Raw genomic sequence first — 19,322 nt, forward strand, 5'->3', positions numbered from 1 at the left:
AGATGATTTGAGGTCAAAACTTCAATCTGAGAGACTGTAAATAATTAATAATGTTAAAAAATACAAAGTAAATTCGTTATTACTTTTTATACATGTCAACTAGTTGATGTACCCAACGTTGCCCAAGCTTTACGGGAGAGAGAAAAAAGTTCATTTAAGATTTTTTTTTATTTTTAAGTTTTGGTCCAAGGCCAACTGTGTAAAATTTTACCAAGCTCAAATAAAAACTATAGATCTAATTTTTATAGTAAACAATCAATCATTCCTTATATATATTTAGAACATATTATTTCAAAGATTGAGAATACATAGTGTTTTTTCGCTTGTCCGTCTGGAGCATTCGGTGATGTAGACAGTAATTTTCCTTCTATTTGGAACGACAAAAGTGAACAATTTCATTAATAAGTACCATAAGTTATGTTTTAAGGGAAGTTGAAGTTGGATGAGTGTGATTTTTTTCCTTCAAAATATGTATAAATCTACTACTTTCCTCTTGTTTGGAAGGTCAAGTGTGCGAAATTTCATCAATAACGGAGTAAAGTGTAGATTTGCATAAAATCAAACCCACACTTAAACTTCTTTATGTACAGAGTGCTCGCGTACAAGGGGGCATAAATATTATGGTTGACAGGGAATGCCAAAACATGCAATTTTTTTTTAATGAAAGTGGGTTCGGAAAAGAAACGGTGCAAAGTCACATGCTCGATCAGCAGCGCGCAAATTTTGAATTTCCCGCGCAGTAGGCTCCACTCCAATGGCTGAGAGGCCGCTCGATCCCAGCAACTGGCAACACTGCGCTGATCGCTAAAGGCCAAACACGGAATAGCAACACTACTACCAACTGTGCCGTAAGACAAACAGCAGGTTGCCATTGCATTTGACCAACTCGTCACCTTCTCACCGTGGAGCGCCTGAACACGATGAATCACGGCGCTTGTGATTGCGCGACCTCTCAGCCAACGGGATGGTGCCCAGTTGGGCGCGAAATTCAAATCTGCGTCCTAGTGTTCACGCCTGCAATTTTGCAGGGTTGTTATTTCCGGACATGTCCATTAACAAAATTTTGCTCATTCAGGCACATTCCCTGACACCCGATAAATGTATATCCCGATGTTCCCGAACACCCTGTCTATAAATAGCTGTTACCAAAAGGCCCGTTGATAATAATTTGGAATTATTTTCTTCATTGTGTTTGCTGGGCCGAGTGTGATATTAGTGTTGTCAATCCCGGTGTACATCACTCTGGTAGCTAACATTTCCTCTTGGAATAACTGTGGAGAGATGTCTCGTGTGTAGCTTTGGTACAGTCAGACCACAAACACGGACAGTGCACAAAACACGAGGAAGACTCTTCCAACTTGTTTTGAAGAACCTGAAAACAAAGATTATCTTTTTTTTTTTTAACCATTTACTGAATCTAGGCATTTCATGACAAAGTTAAAAGAAAAAATGCTTCAATTTCTTATCTAAAAAGCTAAATTTATGTTAGAAATTAATTGATAAAGGGGAAAAAATGTTATTGTATCAGTACCGCTTCACCTGATTATACATTGAATACAACAAATTTTAGGCAGATCTTACCAATTAAGCCGCCCGTATGATTAACACTACCAAGCTGACATCGAGACACGAGACTATGTATATGTCTCCTGATAAAAATATCAAACATTTTTCGACTACAGCAGAAAAAAAATATTGGGATGCAGCAACACCTATCAAAATTATCAGCAGATAAACAGAATGCGTGTACGATTAAATACCATTTAGTTTGACTGGGAATGAAGGAGTAAACAGCTCAGGAGATTATCAACCACTTACGCTTTGAACGGATATCTTGAACCTGACAATAATCGCAGTTTATTTTTGTTTCACACATATTTTTATTATATAATCATTGCACTCAACTATCGTTTAGATTAATAAATATCGAAGGTTATCACGGCCATCGTCTAGAGTTGCTTAGCTAATGGGTTGTAGCCACATCGAAGGCGAAGATTTCACCGATGTTTCGGTCGATGTTGCAGTCGCCATCATCACTGTGGCAGTTACCTACTGGTGACTAAAACATTGACCTGAATTACGGTGAAATCGTTGTCCTCGACGCGGCTACAACCCAGAAGCCAAGCAATGTCGTTTAGACTGTATTGCTTTAAAGTTTCTTTAATCCGTGGCCTTCAACATGTCAACACCAACACTGCACGCAGTCGTTAAAAATTCGTATATTGTTCTAGAAGAATATGGCAACCATTCTAAACACAAGAGGAAGACGTTTAAAAATAAAATAATAGTTATATTTAAAATATCAAGTAAAATATAAAACTTCAAAGATACGCTGTGCAAAATATGTCTGTAATTTTTTGAAACAAATCTTCTTTTTTTAATCACGCATATTTCAAGTAACTACCTACAGAAAGAGTAACCGGTGAGTGTTAGGCGTTCATTGCGACCAATGGTCCAGTCAATTATTTGTTTAAATTTGACCATAAAACTTAGTTTTAAAACTTTTTCTCTCTCATTACAGGAACAACTGAAATACACTGTTGCCTACAAGCACATAATAATATAGAGAAAGACTACTAAGATATATAGACAATCAACGAATAGCTTCTTGGTGTAGCACAGTTTATAATGGCGCCTGGTATGACGAATGCTAAAATCATAAGGGTCCAGCTGGTACTGCAGCCAGGCAAAGACCAGATGAACTGAATCCCCCAGACATAAGCTCATGGGAGAGGCGCAGGGACTTAAGTTCCAAAGACCGGCTGAAAACCTAAACAAGCCATCTGGTGGATGTGCTCGATTGTGGAGTTCCATCCGTCAGACAACAGGATGAGTAGAGTGTTTATAATATCGTCGCCTGGGCTTCGAAACACCAGGCGCCACTACTCGGTGCCCATGTGGCTGCAATCATCTCAAAGGTAAATCATTAAAACATTGTGGAAGAGATGTGTGAAATATATCCAAAGTTTTTGCAACTGTCATAATGCTGAAGAAAGAAACAAAATTCTTGTGGAAGATAGAGAAGAATGTGATTTTATGCAACTAGGAAGTGATGTGTTGGTGCCGACAATAACCGGCACGCGCACTCACCCGAGCGAGCAGGGACGTCCACGTGTCGGGAGAGCGACTCGGCGGTGCTGTCCAGGAAGACCGCAGAAACCTGCACATAGTACGTCTGCCCGCTGGACACGGCGTGGATGGTGTAGGACGTGGTGTCAGTCGGCAAGGACTGCCAGGTCCTCCTGGGGTCGCCCGAGGAGTACCAGGACACGTTGTACAGCCGCACGCACTGCAGGCTCGATTCGGCCGGCATCCACTCCACGCGCACCAGGTCCTTCCCCGCCGTAGCGCTCATGGCCGCCAGCACGGGGTGACCTGCGACGAAGGAAAACTTAAAATAGAAGGGATGCTCAGTGGAAAACAACTGCATTGAGCAACTTGACTACCAGCGGGAAATCTAAAGCATAATTTATTTTGGAACTGCCAGTCCAAACAGAACATCAGGCTTTCTTCAAGGCTTAGAACTCAATTATTGTAATATGGCTAATGCTAAACAATGGTCACTCCAGAATAAACTATTTTGTTTAACAGTCCAAAAAAAATGTTGGTGGTAACTAAACTACCATCGCTTTAAGTGATACTTGCAGGCCTTTGGCTTCTGGAGAGTCTGCAAATACATGGTGAAGGTAATGAAGACTTTCCACCACATCAACTACAAACATAAAATTATTTAAAACTCCAAAATAAAAGCCATTCTGATTGTTGGTAAATTCAAGCACCTCACGAACAGTATTCCAACATAAAAAGGTAATGGTGGCGAGTCAAGAAACAAGATTTGATGATTCATTGGCCTTTTTAATTGGTTGGGTATCGGATCATTAAGGGCACAAATGACAAATGCACGATAGAATGTGTTCAATGGCTTGGCAACCTTTTGTCAGTACCTCGACATCGACACATCGACAGTGGGGACAGCTGCATGGGCAAAGTCCACGGGTAGAAACCCGGAAATTTTGGTCGCATGGTAGAGTAAAACAATTTTTACCTTTGCATTGCTTTGATGAATACATCTCAATCAAAACTGTTTCTTCGCTTCCCTCGATGACTCCCCTCGGTGTCAATAAAACACCAGCTACCATAAGAGTGACCAAATCACGTAGCCCCACCCAATATAAGATGAGGTACTACAGTAAGAAATCAACCAGTGACATCTAGGTTGAACTCAACAGTCCTCTACGTAATCGGGCAAAGATCTGCTCATTGGCTGTTTACTTGAGAGTTGTCTGGACTGTGTTCCCCTGGATTCGACTCTTCTTTCGCCCAGGGTCTCTCAACGGCCCAGAGTCTTCCAGATAAAACCCGTGTGCCATCAGCAGAAGGATCGCAAAAAGGTACAAGTATATGCATTTTTTCTGTCTCTACCAATGGGAAGGTATATGTTGGCAGAGACGACATTGGACTGCTGATTTTATCCCGACCCCAAATGAATCCGGGGAATCTTCGGATCTCTGCCCATGAGCTCCGAGCTCACGTGGGGTTTTTTGCCGTGTGGGGGTGGTTGGGGGTTGCTCACCCTGGCTGGTGGTGGTGATGCGGAGCTCGCGGGAGGGTCTGGGCTCGACGCTCGTCGCCAGAGTCAGCAGCACCAGGTGCTCGGCGCAGCTCGCCAGGCCTTGCAGCCGCACCCTGGAGGCGGCGGTGCGCAGGGAGTGGCACAGCGCGCCGCCGACCCGCCCGGCCGGCGTGTAGCACACCTGCGCGCACCGGTGGCGTCTCGTCTCACTACGCTAGGCAAGGCAGGGGCCTCAGCCTCTGGTCATGGCTGGATCCCCAACACCTCTTAGCCCAGTCATATTAGCGGTTTCACCTCGGAATGAAAGATAATAAGCTGTAAATTTGTATAAACCTTTGTTTTGTCGAATTAAATGTTGTCTCAGAAGTCACAAATGTTATCGTGTCCGCTTCTTAAGATATTGAAGGTCAAAGGTCATAAAAATCGTTTTTTTTTCCGCGAATATCTCGCTTTCTATTGCTTAAATGAGATTTGCACCTATTATAAAAGTTTTAGAGTATAAAATTCTCTACAACTTTTGTTTGAACTTTTGTTTCATACGATCAACCGTTTTTGCGGTAGACCGCGAATAGTGCGCCGCGTACAGTCATATATGGCCACACACGACATTCACAGAAACACTTTCTGAAAGTGACTTATCACATATAAAACACAAATCAGCCATAGCTCTTAAAACCATACGTCCGTCGTTGCGAAGATACAATTTCAAACTAACGAATAATCTTGACTAATACAAAGTGGTCCCTTAAAAGAGAAAGTGGCCTTGAATACAATAGAACATCTGTCCCGGCTATAAATATAAAAGGTCATAGGGTAGGAACAAGTATTTCCAGGTATATAAGTATTAAAAAATGTACACGTTTTAAAGAAAACGTATATAATGTCGTTTTAACTTAAAATATAACTAAAATATACATTCCAGAATTATTAATATAATATAGTTAAATATAAATGACTAAATATAAATAATTAAGTCACTTATTTTAATTAAATATAAATAATAAATAACTAGTACATAAATAATGGGCATTGTTTAATAATTATACTGTATAACCGTAACTCACGCTTGACCTTGCATTAGGCCATATATGACTGTATGCGGCGGTCTACCGCAAAAACGGTTGATCGTATGAAACAAAAGTTCAAACAAAAGTTGTAGAGAATTTTATACTCTACAACTTTTATAATAGGTGCAAATCTCATTTAAGCAATAGAAAGCGAGATATTCGCAAAAAACAGATGTTTATGACCTTTCACCTTCAATATCTTAAGACGCGGACACTATAACATTTGTGACTTTTGAGACAAAATTTAGAACGACAGAACAAAGGTTTGTACCAAGTTATAGCTTATTATCTTTCATTCCGAGGTTGATCCCTTTTTTCACCTAATATGACTGGGCTATCTCTTGTTTCGCGTACACGGAGTATCCCGTATCCACGCCCGCGGAGGAGGCCCCCGGGACGGGAAGGGGCTTACCTATGCCTAAGAGAGCCGGGTTAACAAAGAAGAACCAGTGGCCAAACCCTATGGAACTATACTGTACTGTACTCTGCTTGGTAAGCATTATCTGTATTTTTTTTAATGCACCCAATACAACACAACTTTTCAAACGTAAACACTATTATAAATATTTTTATTTCATTTTTATGCATTAATCAGTACAATTTTCATCCTATCGATTCACTATGAGTTAAAAAATTTTCAGAAAAATGCGTTGTTTAAAAATAAACAATATGTAATGAAAGTTCAACTTTCTTTAAATCCTAAACTGGTTCGAAATAATGAGGGAATTGAACAAAAAAAATTAGCAGGGGATCAGATACAAATAATTAGAGAATTAAAATCAAATCCTTTATAGGCTATTTAGTGTTCCACGTTCCCTCAAGAATGAGAACTCATCGATCATCAGGTTCCGCATTGTATCGCGACTCATCGGAGAACAGAATGGATCCACAATGTTTCCTCTGCCCAGTTTCTAAGGGCTGTGCTGTGCTCTGTTGTTACTGGGACACACGCCAGCGGCTTACGTGCACAGAGGCCAACTGCATGAGGATGATTACTGACAGTTTAATATAACGCCCTGCATCTTGTTGCTGTTTGCAAGGCACGTTGCATTAGCGTTGCACTCTGCCCTCCTGTTTCGTCCGTGCTGCTTGTAGACAGTGACGTAGCAAGCGGGTGGCAGGGATGGCGACGGCTTCGCGTTACTGAACCCCTCCCCCCCCCCTTTTTTTAAATCCAAGAGGGGGCGCCATTTTTCAATTCTGGCCAGTGACGCCAGTGACCTTAGCTACGTCACTGCTTGTGGATCATAATTATCTGAAAACACGTATTGTCTGATTCCATAATTATACGTGTCGGATCCCCTACAAATACCTGTGTACCAATATGCTGAAATGTCTGTTTGCTCGCCACACAGTACCTGCATGCTGTCGGGGTGGCAGTCTGTGCCGTCTGCGTCCAAGGACCACGTGACCACGGCTGTGGTGTCGGTGACGTCAGCAACTGCGGCGTCAATCACCTCTCCTGGAGATGGCGCGGTTGAAATCAGGACAGGGCATGGCACAAAACCAAATTGGTCTGGATGTCTATAAAGGTTTTTTTTTTTTTTTTAAATTGTAATGCCACTGTTTTTTATTTTAGTCGTGTACTAAGCAAAATAAGTCAAAGGAGTACATCCAATTATACTAAATATATACAAATCTTTTATAAGTATATCAAAGAATTAAATATACTAATCTTTTAAATTAATGTCTTTATTACTTTTAAATATGCGGTTTTAACCTTGGTCACATATTTAATAAATGTTTAGACAAAGTAGTAAAAAAATTAAATTATTTATGGAGTTATAAAACAAACAAAAATACTATAAATAATAATTTTTTTTCTTAATTATTCTTTAAGGATTTTTTTTTCTGAAACTCAAATTTAAAATAGACTTACAACTGACAAGGCAATAGCAATAGCACATTAAACTAAACATAACTATTGATTATCGAGTTCATTAATACTATAGTCATTTTATCAGCCTAATGAACATAAAAAAAATTTAATTAAATTAAAAACTGTGGTGATGAATCCTCTTCTATTTCTACGAGTGTAGCCATTAAGTATAAATTGAAGATAAACCTTTTTCTAGAAACATAAATTTTTAAAATAATTTTCTTTAGCAAGTACAAGATGTTTTTTAAAAAAGGCATTTATTTTCGCGTTAAATATGGTCGAGTTCCCCTCAGGAACATGTTTTTTGTCAGCACTACATTCACAATAATTCAGTGCGGAAACAAACGTGTCTAAAATTGCCTGGTCAAACAAAGGCAGTAGTATCTTATCTTTCAGACGACCGCCAATTACAAGAACGAAGCTGCTGACGCAGGCATATCGAATTGCAGTCTAAGGGAGTATAAAAAATTTTTTTCGTAAAAAAAAAAAAAAAAAAGGGATTTTGTCTGTAAAGTCGGTTTACGGACGGATAATTTTACGTGATAACGTCATAAGAAAACATCGATGAAAAATTGCATTACTTTTTAATTTTCAAATATTATTTACAGTTTTTGCAAATATATAATTTAAATAATTTTTTTTAAAATATAATCACGAACAATTAGTTTAAAAAAACCGCCTTAACCTGTTTGATATTATAGAAGATTTTCTCGCACGGGTGGTTGGCGCCGGTTATTGCACGCTCGGCTCACGCGGAACGTGACAATTAGTCATGCTTTTTCCGTGCGTGCAGCCGGCGTTCATCGATTTATAAGATTGTTATCACGTCACAAAAAAAATGCCTACCCCATTTCTTTCAGAAAAGAGTGGTTCGCTAGTGAGAGAGCGCAGCGCGAAGAACGGGGACCCACCGTGCATGGGCGTGGTGAAGGCGGCGGTCCTGCTGGTCTCGCCCAGCGCGGAGCTCAGGCTGACGGCGGCCTCGTAGGCGGTGCAGGCGGCGAGGTCGGCGAGCTGCAAGGAGTCCCCCGGCTGCTGCCCCAGGCTCCAGCTCCAGCAGTCCCTGGAGGCGGCCTCCTCCCCCTCATCGGCTCGCCGCAGGCACAGCTGCACCCGCTGCGAGCCGCAGGCCCGGCCCGGGGTGGACAGCCGCCACTCCACCGCCGCGGAGTCGTGGGTCACGTTCGTCGCCCTCGCCCGCGTCACCGCCGCTGCGGGAACACTCGCTCCGTCACTGGGCTAGAAACACTTCACCGCTGCTGGGACAACACTCAGCCCATTACCAGGATTGTAACTGCGAGAACATTCACTCCTATACTGGGCTAGAAACACTTCACCGCTGCTGGGACAACACTCAGCCCATTACCAGGATTGTAACTGCGAGAACATTCACTCCTATACTGGGCTAGAAACACTTCACCGCTGCTGGGACAACACTCAGCCCTTTACCAGTTACCAGCTTATAGTTAGTGTTAATAAAATTAATAACTGGGACGTACTTGTATGGAAACACTAAGAATGTATTATAACCATTGCATGCAGTATAGTATAATAATCATAATAATAGAGTATACTACATCATATAATAAAATATAATATAATAATCAATATAATAGATTATATAATAATAGAGATAATAGATAATATAATAGATAAAATAATAATAGAGCATAATAAAGTATAATATAATAATGCACTATGCACTAGAGTATAGATTTTTTATCTCTACATATTTGTGTGTTCTAGGTGTTATTGAAGGGTGGGAAGGTAAGAGATCGCCCCTCGTAAAGGATGGGAAGTCTTAAGATGTACATCAAGTTCTGTCCCTGCCCGAACACGCCCGAATTTTCACCTTCGGCCAACTTCGGGTTTATATACATATATATATATATACATATATATACATATACATATATATATCTGTTTATTTTAATGTAGCTATACTAACCTAACTAACCATGCTTAGTGTTTCAAAGTGTTTTAATGTAGCTAACCTCACCGACCACTTTTATATTTGAATTCATTTTTCCTGCGTCAAAAATAAAACAAATCCCGAGGTTGGCCGAAGGTGAATATTCGGGCGTGTTCGGGCAGGGACAGAACTTGATGTACATCTTAGGCTTCTCGTAAAGGAAGGTGCAAGCCAAAGAGTCTCACCGGAGGAGTCGAGGTACACGGGCAGCGAGGCGAGCGAGGAGACCTGGCCGCGGTACTTGTCCTCGGTCCTCATGACGGCGAACAGGCGGCGGCAGGGCTCCACGCCGTGCAGCTCGAAGGAGCTGGCGTCCCGCGCCACGGCCTCGTACATGCAGGTGCTCAGGTTGGCGGTCCGGTTGTCGCAGATCCACAGCTGCACGCCCGTGACGCACGAGTCCTTGCCGAAGGGCGACCACGTCAGAGCGGCCACGTCGCTGCCCTTCTGCGTCACCTTCAGTCCCGTCACCGTGGACGGGCCTCCAAACACAACAACACCACGTCACGTTCAGTCCCGTCACCGTGGACGGGGCTCCAGGCACAAATACACCACGTCACATTCATTCCCGTCACCGTGGACGGGCCTCCAAACACAACAACACCACGTTACATTCAGTCCCGTCACCGTGGACGGGCCTCCAACCACAACAACACCACGTCACCTCCAGTCCCGTCACCGTGGACGGGGCTCCAAACACAACACCACGTCACCTCCAGTCCCGTCACCGTGGACGGGGCTCCAAACACAACAACACCACGTCACGTTCAGTACCGTCACCGTGGACGGGGCTCCAAGCACAACAACACCACGTCACGTTCAGTACCGTCACCGTGGACGGGGCTCCAAGCACAACAACACCACGTCACGTTCAGTACCGTCACCGTGGACGGGGCTCCAAACACAACAACACCACGTCACGTTCAGTACCGTCACCGTGGACGGACCTCCAAACACAACAACACCACGTCACGTTCAGTACCGTCACCGTGGACGGGGCTCCAAGCACAACAACACCACGTCACGTTCAGTACCGTCACCGTGGACGGGGCTCCAAGCACAACAACACCACGTTACATTCAGTACCGTCACCGTGGACGGGGCTCCAAACACAACAACACCACGTCACCTCCAGTCCCGTCACCGTGGACGGGGCTCCAAACACAACACCACGTCACCTCCAGTCCCGTCACCGTGGACGGGTCTCCAAGCACAACAACAACAACAACAACACGTCACGTTCAGTCCCGTCACCGTGGACGGGTCTCCAAGCACAACAACACCACGTCACGTTCAGTCCCGTCACCGTGGACGGACCTCCAAGCACAACACCACGTCACGTTCAGTATCGTCACCGTGGACGGACCTCCAAACACAACAACACCACGTCACGTTCAGTCCCGTCACCGTGGACGGACCTCCAAGCACAACACCACGTCACCTCCAGTCCCGTCACCGTGGACGGGGCTCCAAGCACAACAACAACAACACCACGTCACGTTCAGTCCCGTCATCGTGGACGGGCCTCCAAGCAATCTGGCAACAGTGTTCATCATTTACTCTGTACTGCAATGTAAGCGTGAAACATACTATATTCTGTGCTTGTTGTGTAAAGTCAGAAATTCAAAAGTCAAAAATTGTGACTTTGAATTAATTACTTTTAAATTTGATAAGGGAGATTAAGAGACATTATTTTAATACAATTTATGAGTTTCCAAAAATTCTAAAGCAGTTAATAGAGCTAAAAAAAAACAACCGGTGACTTCAAGAAACCTGATAATTTTCAATCGCGATTGTTTGGACTTGTAAATATTGTGTGTAATATAGTGTATAGTGTTTGAAACATTTGAATTTTGAACTTCCCGCGCTGCTTGACAGCAGCGCCAAGTTTTTTCAAGTTGGCTGCCTGCCGAGGTGGGTAGCCCTGCAGCTTCCGGCAAACGAAGCAACAGTTGTTGTTCAACCGTCATGGCGGTCAGTTGTGCTACCGCGCAATCTTGCTGCCAATCGAGTTGTTGGCAACTGCATCATCATTAATTGTGTCGTTTTTATCTGGATTTTACAGTCTCGTACGTCTCTAGACAAAACCGATTTTTTTTCTCAAAAGTATGATTTTAGGATTTAACCCCTTTTATGCAACAAGCACAGATATAGAAGTTAGTCGTGAGGTTTACAGTGCACTGAGAAAAAGGTTTGTTTGAATCAAACAAATATTTGTTTATATATGGCGAAACTAATATTTACTTGGGGGAACAGAATATTTTGTTAGCTTAACCAAACTCGGTAAGAAACAAATATTATTTGTTACGCCTAACAACCAAATATACGTATTTGAGTCGACAACATCATTTTGTCGGGTAGACGGAAATCTTTCCTACTGCAAAATATTTGTTTGAATTAACAAAAATATATATTTATTTCGCCGCATACAAACATAATATTTTGTTGAGGCATACAAACATTTTTCTCAGTGTAAGCTGAAGTGTAATTGGCTGCAGGGGCGTAGCCACGGGGGGTTTTTAGGGGTTCAACCCACCCCCCCCCCCCCCTTAGCACCAAATCTTTAATTCATTTCTTATTCATCACTCAAACAAATTTCATATTAAAATTAATAAAAAATTTACCATTACAATATTTAAATTTAAGTACCGAAAACTGCTAAAAAAAAAAAAAAAAACACTATTTTACACCTTAAAATCCAAATTTTCCCGGGGGAGGAACCCCGGACCCCCCGCTTTAATACGAGGGGGGGGGAGCCATGCTTCTTAACACCCCCCATACACAAATCCTGGCTACGCCACTGATTGGCTGTCCGGTTGGAGGAGGGTTTCGCGCGAGTGTTCGGGAGCTCCGTCGCTGAGTCACCCGTGTATCCGTTGCCCGGGTAGGTGTAGTCGTCACCCGGGTCCAAGCCGACGGCCCTCACGCTGACGGTGAAGCGCCGGCAGGGGCGGGAGCCCTTGATCCGGAGGCTGCCGGAGTCCAAGGGCGCCTCGCCGCACCCGGACACGCCGAGCTCCGGGTAGGTCCAGCACACCTCCAGCCTCCGCAGGCAGGAGGCGTTGTAGCTGCCCTCCCAGCTCACCACGTCTCCCGCGACCGTCACTCTGCTCAGGCTGTCGTACACTGCAACACACACGCGCGCGCGCTAGCGGGGCCTGTTCGCCGCGAGTTCTAGTCCAGTTAAATTGTGTTTTTTACCGGGAAAGTATTGAGGTAGTTTTGATTTTTTTTTTTCAATTCTTATGTTTTATGGGGTGCTGAATCCGAATTTCAGGTTTGCTAACAAAATTTTGTGACGCAACATTTAAAAAAAAAAGTAAAAAAAAACCTCAATTTTTGGCAGTTCATTGCTTATGACTCGAAAACTATCAACTTTTTGTAAATAACCTTTCTATTCAAAATGAAAGTATCTCAAATTTCCTACAATTTGTTTATTTATGTTTTTTTTTCTCTCCGACTAACCGTTTGGGCTCAAGCGCTAGTTGATAATTGGTGTAGTGTGACCCCAAAAACTCACTTCTTCCACTCCAAGACTATAATTTATTATTAACAGCTGTAATTTAGTGAATTCCTTTCAGTTATCTGTACATATCTTACTTTGACCGTATATGTGAAGGTAGATAAAGGTCATTTTTCAAAAATTACATAATTTTCAAGTTATTAAATTAAGTCTCGCCGTGAGTTCTGTTGCTGCCCGAACACGCCCGAATAATTCACCTTCGGCCAACCCAGGGCCCCCACATGGCCGGTGCTACCGTTGCTACGGCAACGGGGCCCGAGAAGGAAAGAAGAAACAAATTAAAACAAACAAAAAAAAAGTAGATGATTTTAAAATAAATCATAGAAAACAAATTTAAAAAAATCTGGCCTAATTTTATAGTTACCGACGAAATATCACGCCAGAGCAGGGGCGCAACAACAGGGGGGGGGGGGGGGGGGCGGCAAGGGTATTTCGCCCCCCCTTCTGAAACCTTGAAGTGGGGGCAAACAGGGGCAAATAAAGTGCTGTGTAATCAATTTTTAGATAATAAAACTGCTTAAATAGTACCATTTTCCACCTTGAAATACAAATTTTTCCCGGGGGAGGACCCGCGGGCCCCCCGCTTCAATAGGGGGGATCGATGATTCTTTATAAAAAGGTATATTTCCCCCCCCCCCCTTTGAAAATTTATTTGTTGCGCCCCTGCGCCAGAGTAATATGATTCGGAATGTGTGCTGTGCGTACAGAACGTGTCTGAATCTTCTACGACTGTGAGTAACAAAAACCACCGACATCTGACGTGACACCATGTTACACTCATTTATTTGCCATTATTCAACATAAATTTTACGTTGACAATCTAAAACAACTGACTTAAAACTAGTTTCAATGTGTGTTTCAAAAATAATTGTGATTATGGTTAAGAATTAATATAACTAAAACAATATACATTGATGCCAAAAAATTTTAAAATCTTTTTAGTATAAAAAAAGGGGGGGGGAGGAGGAGGAGATTAGCAACGGGGCCCACAGAATGATGTGGGGGGCCTGCGCCAACCTCGGGATTTGTTTTATTTTTTGCGCAGGAAAAATGAATTCAAATATTAAAAGTTGTCGGTTAGGTAAGCTACATTGAAACACTTTTAAAACACCATGGACGGTTAGTTAGGTTAGTGTAGCTACATTAAAATAAACAGAGAAATATATATATATATATATATTAATAAATAAACCCGAGGTTGGCCGAAGGTGAATAATATTCGGGCGTGTTCGGGCCAGGGACAGAACTTGATGTACATCTTAGGCTTCCCTTCACTGTGAACACGGCCTCTCTCTCTGTGGTAGTTGTTTGCCTGTGGCTTTATAACAACAAATCTCCACTCACCTCTACAATCCTCCAAGAGTCCAGACGGAACAATGGCCAACACCAGAAGCCATCCTAAATGCACCTGAAATTCACAGAATACTTTTGCGATACATTATTTTTGACGTGATAACGTCTTATAAATCGATGAACGCCGGCTGCACGCACGAAAAAAGCATGACTCATTGTCATGTTCTGCCTGAGCCGAACGTGCAAGGAACCGGTCAACCACCCGTGCGAGAAAATCTCTATAATATCAAACAGGTTAAGGCGGGCTTTTTAACTAATTGTTCCTGATTATATTTAAACAAATTATTTAAATTAAATTTGCAAAAACTGTAAATAATATCTGAAAATTAAAAAGTATGCAGTTTTTCATCAATGTTTTCTTATGACGTTATCACGTAAAATTATCGTCCGTAAACCGACTTTACAGAAAACCCCTTTTTTTTTAATAATTTCCTTGCATATAATTATGAATCTGGACTCTTCATTAGTTTCGTTACTGAATCGTTACTAAAGTGAATCTTGAGTGATCTTTTAGCCACCTGATATTCTAATTCAAGTATTTGCTCCGTGATTGGTGTGTTTGTTAATGCAAATCGTGGCAAAAGGTCCTGAAATAAAGTAGCACATCCTTCGACTTAGCAGTTCATCTGAGCGATGTTTACCTTTTATTTTCACGTGCAGATTTTGTATTTCATGGTAAAATAGGGATTTCTGCACTTTTTTTCCTTCTAGATCACAGGCCAAGAAAGAGTTTATAAAATGCAATTTTCGAAGTAACGGAGGGTATAATTTTAATTCTATTGGAATTACTAGATACCCCGTTTTTGGTACCAGTAGGCTAATCAAGGGATGGCTGAAAGCTAAACTCCACGTAGGGCACTTAATTATTTCATTGGACATTGGGTTATACACCCCCTTACCCCCAAATTTCAAAGCAGTCATGAGGACTGCCAACAGAAGTGAAAACTTAAAACTATAAACAAACAGCTTTTATTTTTGGATATCCAAATTAAGTTTTGATAAAAATCAGATACTTTTTCGCAATTTTTAAGAAAAAATATTATTACACACCAAATTTGTTTTATCACGTTAGTAAAATAACTCTTAAATTAATATAAAATACGCATTGCATAGTAATTGTAGGTATTAAAAAAATAAATAATGATGTTCTTAATTTTTAGGTGATATTGCTACAAAGACTCCGTTTTTTCATTATTCAAACTATATATCTATATGAGAATACTAATATATTTTATACTCACTTTTTACTGCATACACACATTAGATTCACATATGCACAGCACTGATGTACAGGGACTGAAGACGCGTATTAATAAGATATGTATATTGGTATATGTCGTGTGCATTACTTGTCGACCTGTGTTATGTGTACTGGCTGCGCGCGCACCACTGAGTGTGTGTGTGTGTGTGTATATATATATATATATATATATATATATATATATATATATATATATATATATATATATATATATATATTCACAGCTGACGTCACGTGACCATGCCGATGACGACTTACATGAATTTAATCCCTATCCAAACCTTCCTATAGAAGTTTTTACTTCAAAAACCCAAGTTGGCTAAAATTTAAAACTTTGGCCTCGACAAATCATGGCGTCTATTCCGCCAAACGCCAGGCCACAGGACGCACGCAGCACACTCTGGTGTCAGCGGACGGGACTTCATAGTCACTACCTTTATTCCTTGCGCAGGTCCGTGTAAACCCCTTCACATTTGAAGCTCTGGTTTATTCCCGACACATTTTACAAGCTGAATACACGTGACAAAAATATGTTTGGAATGTTTGATTTACGACGTATTCGTTAGATATTATTTTAAAATATCAATTACTATCAATACGAAACCCTCGTCTGAAATATAAAAACCAATTAGCGAAATTTATACGCCTGTTAGTGCTTGACTACTCCGCTACAAAATTAAGTTACAATCTCCACAAGCCTTTTACCGACTCACTTTACATGCGATACGGCAAACGTTTTGATTGACTCTGTATTCGTCAACACCAATTCTGGATGGTTTCATCATTGGCCCCTGTTTTGTTGTGGCCCTAGCTAGTCGGTGTAACTTTCTTGTGTGAGAAAATACCGTCAGGTTTGAATCGCTAATAGCTACGAGATTAATAATGCGTCAACAATGGATAGATCTTGTCTGTACGATGTTTTGTCGCGTAGTATTTGTTTCGCCTGTGACGTCATCGTACCAGCGTAGGCGCATGCGCGTGATGGTTACGAATTATCTTTGTGTAAAGTTATAAGTTGGTGTGAAGTGGAAACGCTTTTAGCTAGGACATTGATTCTGGTGCCATTGTGAAGAACTTGCGAAGTATTATGACCCAAAGTGAGACATTAAAAGTATTTACAGGAATATAAGTGAAAATCGGTATTAAATTGAAAAAAAAATTAAGATTGAATCTCATATGCAGCGGAATAACACACCAGCTGCAATAAGGAAGAAACTTAAATGATTCTTCAAAAATGTTTAATTTATGATCATTAAAATGTTAATAATAAATATTATGAAATTTAAAAATAATATTATGTGCAAGATATAAAAAAAATTGGTTGTCTGTAAAGTAGGTTAAAGGACAATAGTTAAACGTGACAACGTCATAACAAAACATTGATGAAATGATTGCATACTTTTATGAATAAAATTGAATCATTTTTATTGAATTATCACTATTTTGTATGGATACAAAGAAGGAGTGAAATGAAATCTACAATTTAATTGATAAATTTACTTTTAATTGCACTCATTAATTCAAATATGTTTATTACTTTAACGAAGAGATTATTTTAACTATAACTTTTATACATGTTTGCTATTTAACTTATTCCAATCTGTGTTATTCTGTTAAGGATAGGACGATGATAGGAAAAGTAGGAAAAGAATGGGAGTGTTTCAAGGATGATGTGAAGAAAAATGGCTTACCCAACACCAAGATGCAGTCAAAGATAATATATTTGCGCCACGGACTCTGCAGCAATGCTAGGAGGAACGGGTTAGCAAAGAGCAATGAAAATGTTACATTGAAATGCATGAAAACAGAATTACGCAACAAACTCGGTCGCAATGCTAGGAGGTTCAGGTTAGCAAAGAGCAGTATAAAATGAGCGTAACGGGACACAGCAAAACGGGACAATGTGCGTAACGGGACACTGTTTCGTGCGTGCAGCCGGCGTTCATCGATTTATTAGACGTTGTCACGTCAAAAAACGTGATTTTACAAAACAGAGACCAAAATGTGACAGCCACCTACCTCAAAAAACATCCTCAGCCGTGCAAGACATAATGTAGATTAGCGGGCTGTTTGGGCCACGTACGTCAGATAGTGCCCTGTCTGATTGCCACGCGGACTTGCACAAACAATCAGCTGTCACTCTCGAATCCACTCGCGAATGACGAGCGCCCACGCAGCATTGTCAGAGCAACTTGTTAATCTTTACGTACACTCCGATACAAAAATTTGTTAATAATCCGTTCTTTGAATGATTCTTGCAAAGGTGAAGAATGATTTTAAAAAAAAATTATTTTCGACGTACGCTATTGCTAGCTAACCTGCACTGTATGTCATAGAGAAAACAAAAAAAAAAATGGTTGTCTGTAAAGTCGGTTTACAGACGATAGTTTAACGTGACAACGTCATAACAAAACATTGATGAAATGATTGCATACTTTTATGAATAAAATTGAATTATTTTTATTTTATTAATAAAAGAATAAATACTTGAAATTATACTAGTAATCAAATTTTTAAAATGGAAGAATAATTAACCTTTATTGCCGAAATTGTTGTTGTTATAAGCAATGAAAACCACATTAACAATTCACTTCACTTTATAACCAGTTGACGAAACAGTTCACGTGTAGATGTAAGTTGTGTGCAGCCGCTGTCTTTCTTCTCCTCGAACGCATAGGCCAATCGAGTGGAAGAGAGATAGATGCGGCGCAAGCGTACAATGAGCTTAACGGGACACAGCATAACGGAACAATGGGCGCAACGGGACACTTTTTCGTGCGTGCAGCCGGCGTTCATCGATTCTATCTATGTCCGTTCTTCGGGTTTTCCTATCTACGACATACAGTGCAAACTAGCAATTACGAATTACAAAATATAGCTTTAAATGATTACCAATTGCCAGAAACCTTTACACGCACTCATTTTACATAAGATTATTTAAGGATTTTTCATTACTGGCCCCAAAATTTTTTCTTGGCACAGGCTTTGAACATTTTTGTCCGTAAATTAAAGAACGCTACTGTTTTCAGTACACTGTGTTAATTTTTTCTAGTGATTATTTTCATCAGTTGGAATTGGAAAGACTACATTTATAAATAAATTTTGGTTTGTCATGTGTTATTTAGGATAACTCATTTTTGTAAATTAGTTTTGAAATGTGTTATATTGTTTTAATTTTGGTTAGCTATGATTGGGGTTAAATGTATTTATATATTTGATTCTTACTTCTCTTCAACATAAGATCATTAGAAACTTGTAGTCACAATACAATCGAATTAATTCAGAGAATAAGTCGGCCGCGGCTATAGTAGGTATCGAATCATACGATCATTTGACTAGAGTGATTTAGGGAAACCACGGGAAACCGATATCCATTCTGGATGGACGGTGGTTAGAACCTTAAATGTTTTAAATGTCCAACATGCCATGCCGCAGCAAATATTTATTTTTAAATTATTCATTATCAACGCGCCAAAAAAATCCTCGTTTTCTTTTTGAAAATTTAAATATATTTTTGACAGTGCTCGAGGCTTATTTTAACGGATGCAAATACACGCCCGGGATTCGAACACAGGACCCCTTACACCGAAAGGCCAGCTTGAATCTAACTGCGCTACAGAAATCGGTGCACTTATTTGAGATTTATTTGTACCTATAACCTATATTCAGGGACAAGATTATCAATAAACCGCAA

The 19,322-nt window shown here is 40.7% G+C and overlaps 1 protein-coding gene across 1 annotated transcript; it reads right to left on the reverse strand.

Moving 5' to 3' along the window:
- Nucleotides 1-209: 209 nt before the first annotated feature.
- Nucleotides 210-17,734, reverse strand: LOC134536513 (uncharacterized). Its single transcript, XM_063376235.1, has 9 exons — nt 17,648-17,734; nt 14,359-14,422; nt 12,357-12,617; nt 9,677-9,973; nt 8,431-8,730; nt 6,999-7,102; nt 4,574-4,754; nt 3,091-3,375; nt 210-1,372 (listed from the first exon to the last, which is right to left on the reverse strand). Exons 1-9 carry the CDS (start codon nt 17,657-17,659, stop codon nt 1,308-1,310), a joined length of 1,569 nt encoding a protein of 522 aa, XP_063232305.1. The 5' UTR covers nt 17,660-17,734; the 3' UTR covers nt 210-1,307.
- Between the last annotated feature and the right edge of the window lie 1,588 nt (nt 17,735-19,322).

This window comes from Bacillus rossius, chromosome 11 (genome assembly GCF_032445375.1).
Source record: "Bacillus rossius redtenbacheri isolate Brsri chromosome 11, Brsri_v3, whole genome shotgun sequence".
Classification (NCBI taxonomy): domain Eukaryota; kingdom Metazoa; phylum Arthropoda; class Insecta; order Phasmatodea; family Bacillidae; genus Bacillus; species Bacillus rossius.

Excerpts from the sequence above, each read along its gene's own strand:
- LOC134536513 (XM_063376235.1), bottom strand. Across the intron at positions 7,103-8,430 it reads CTTCACCACGCCCATGCACG|GAGAGGTGATTGACGCCGCA; the intron begins GTGGGTCCCCGT and ends CGCCATCTCCAG. Across the intron at positions 1,373-3,090 it reads GGACGTCCCTGCTCGCTCGG|GTTCTTCAAAACAAGTTGGA; the intron begins GTGAGTGCGCGT and ends CTTTGTTTTCAG.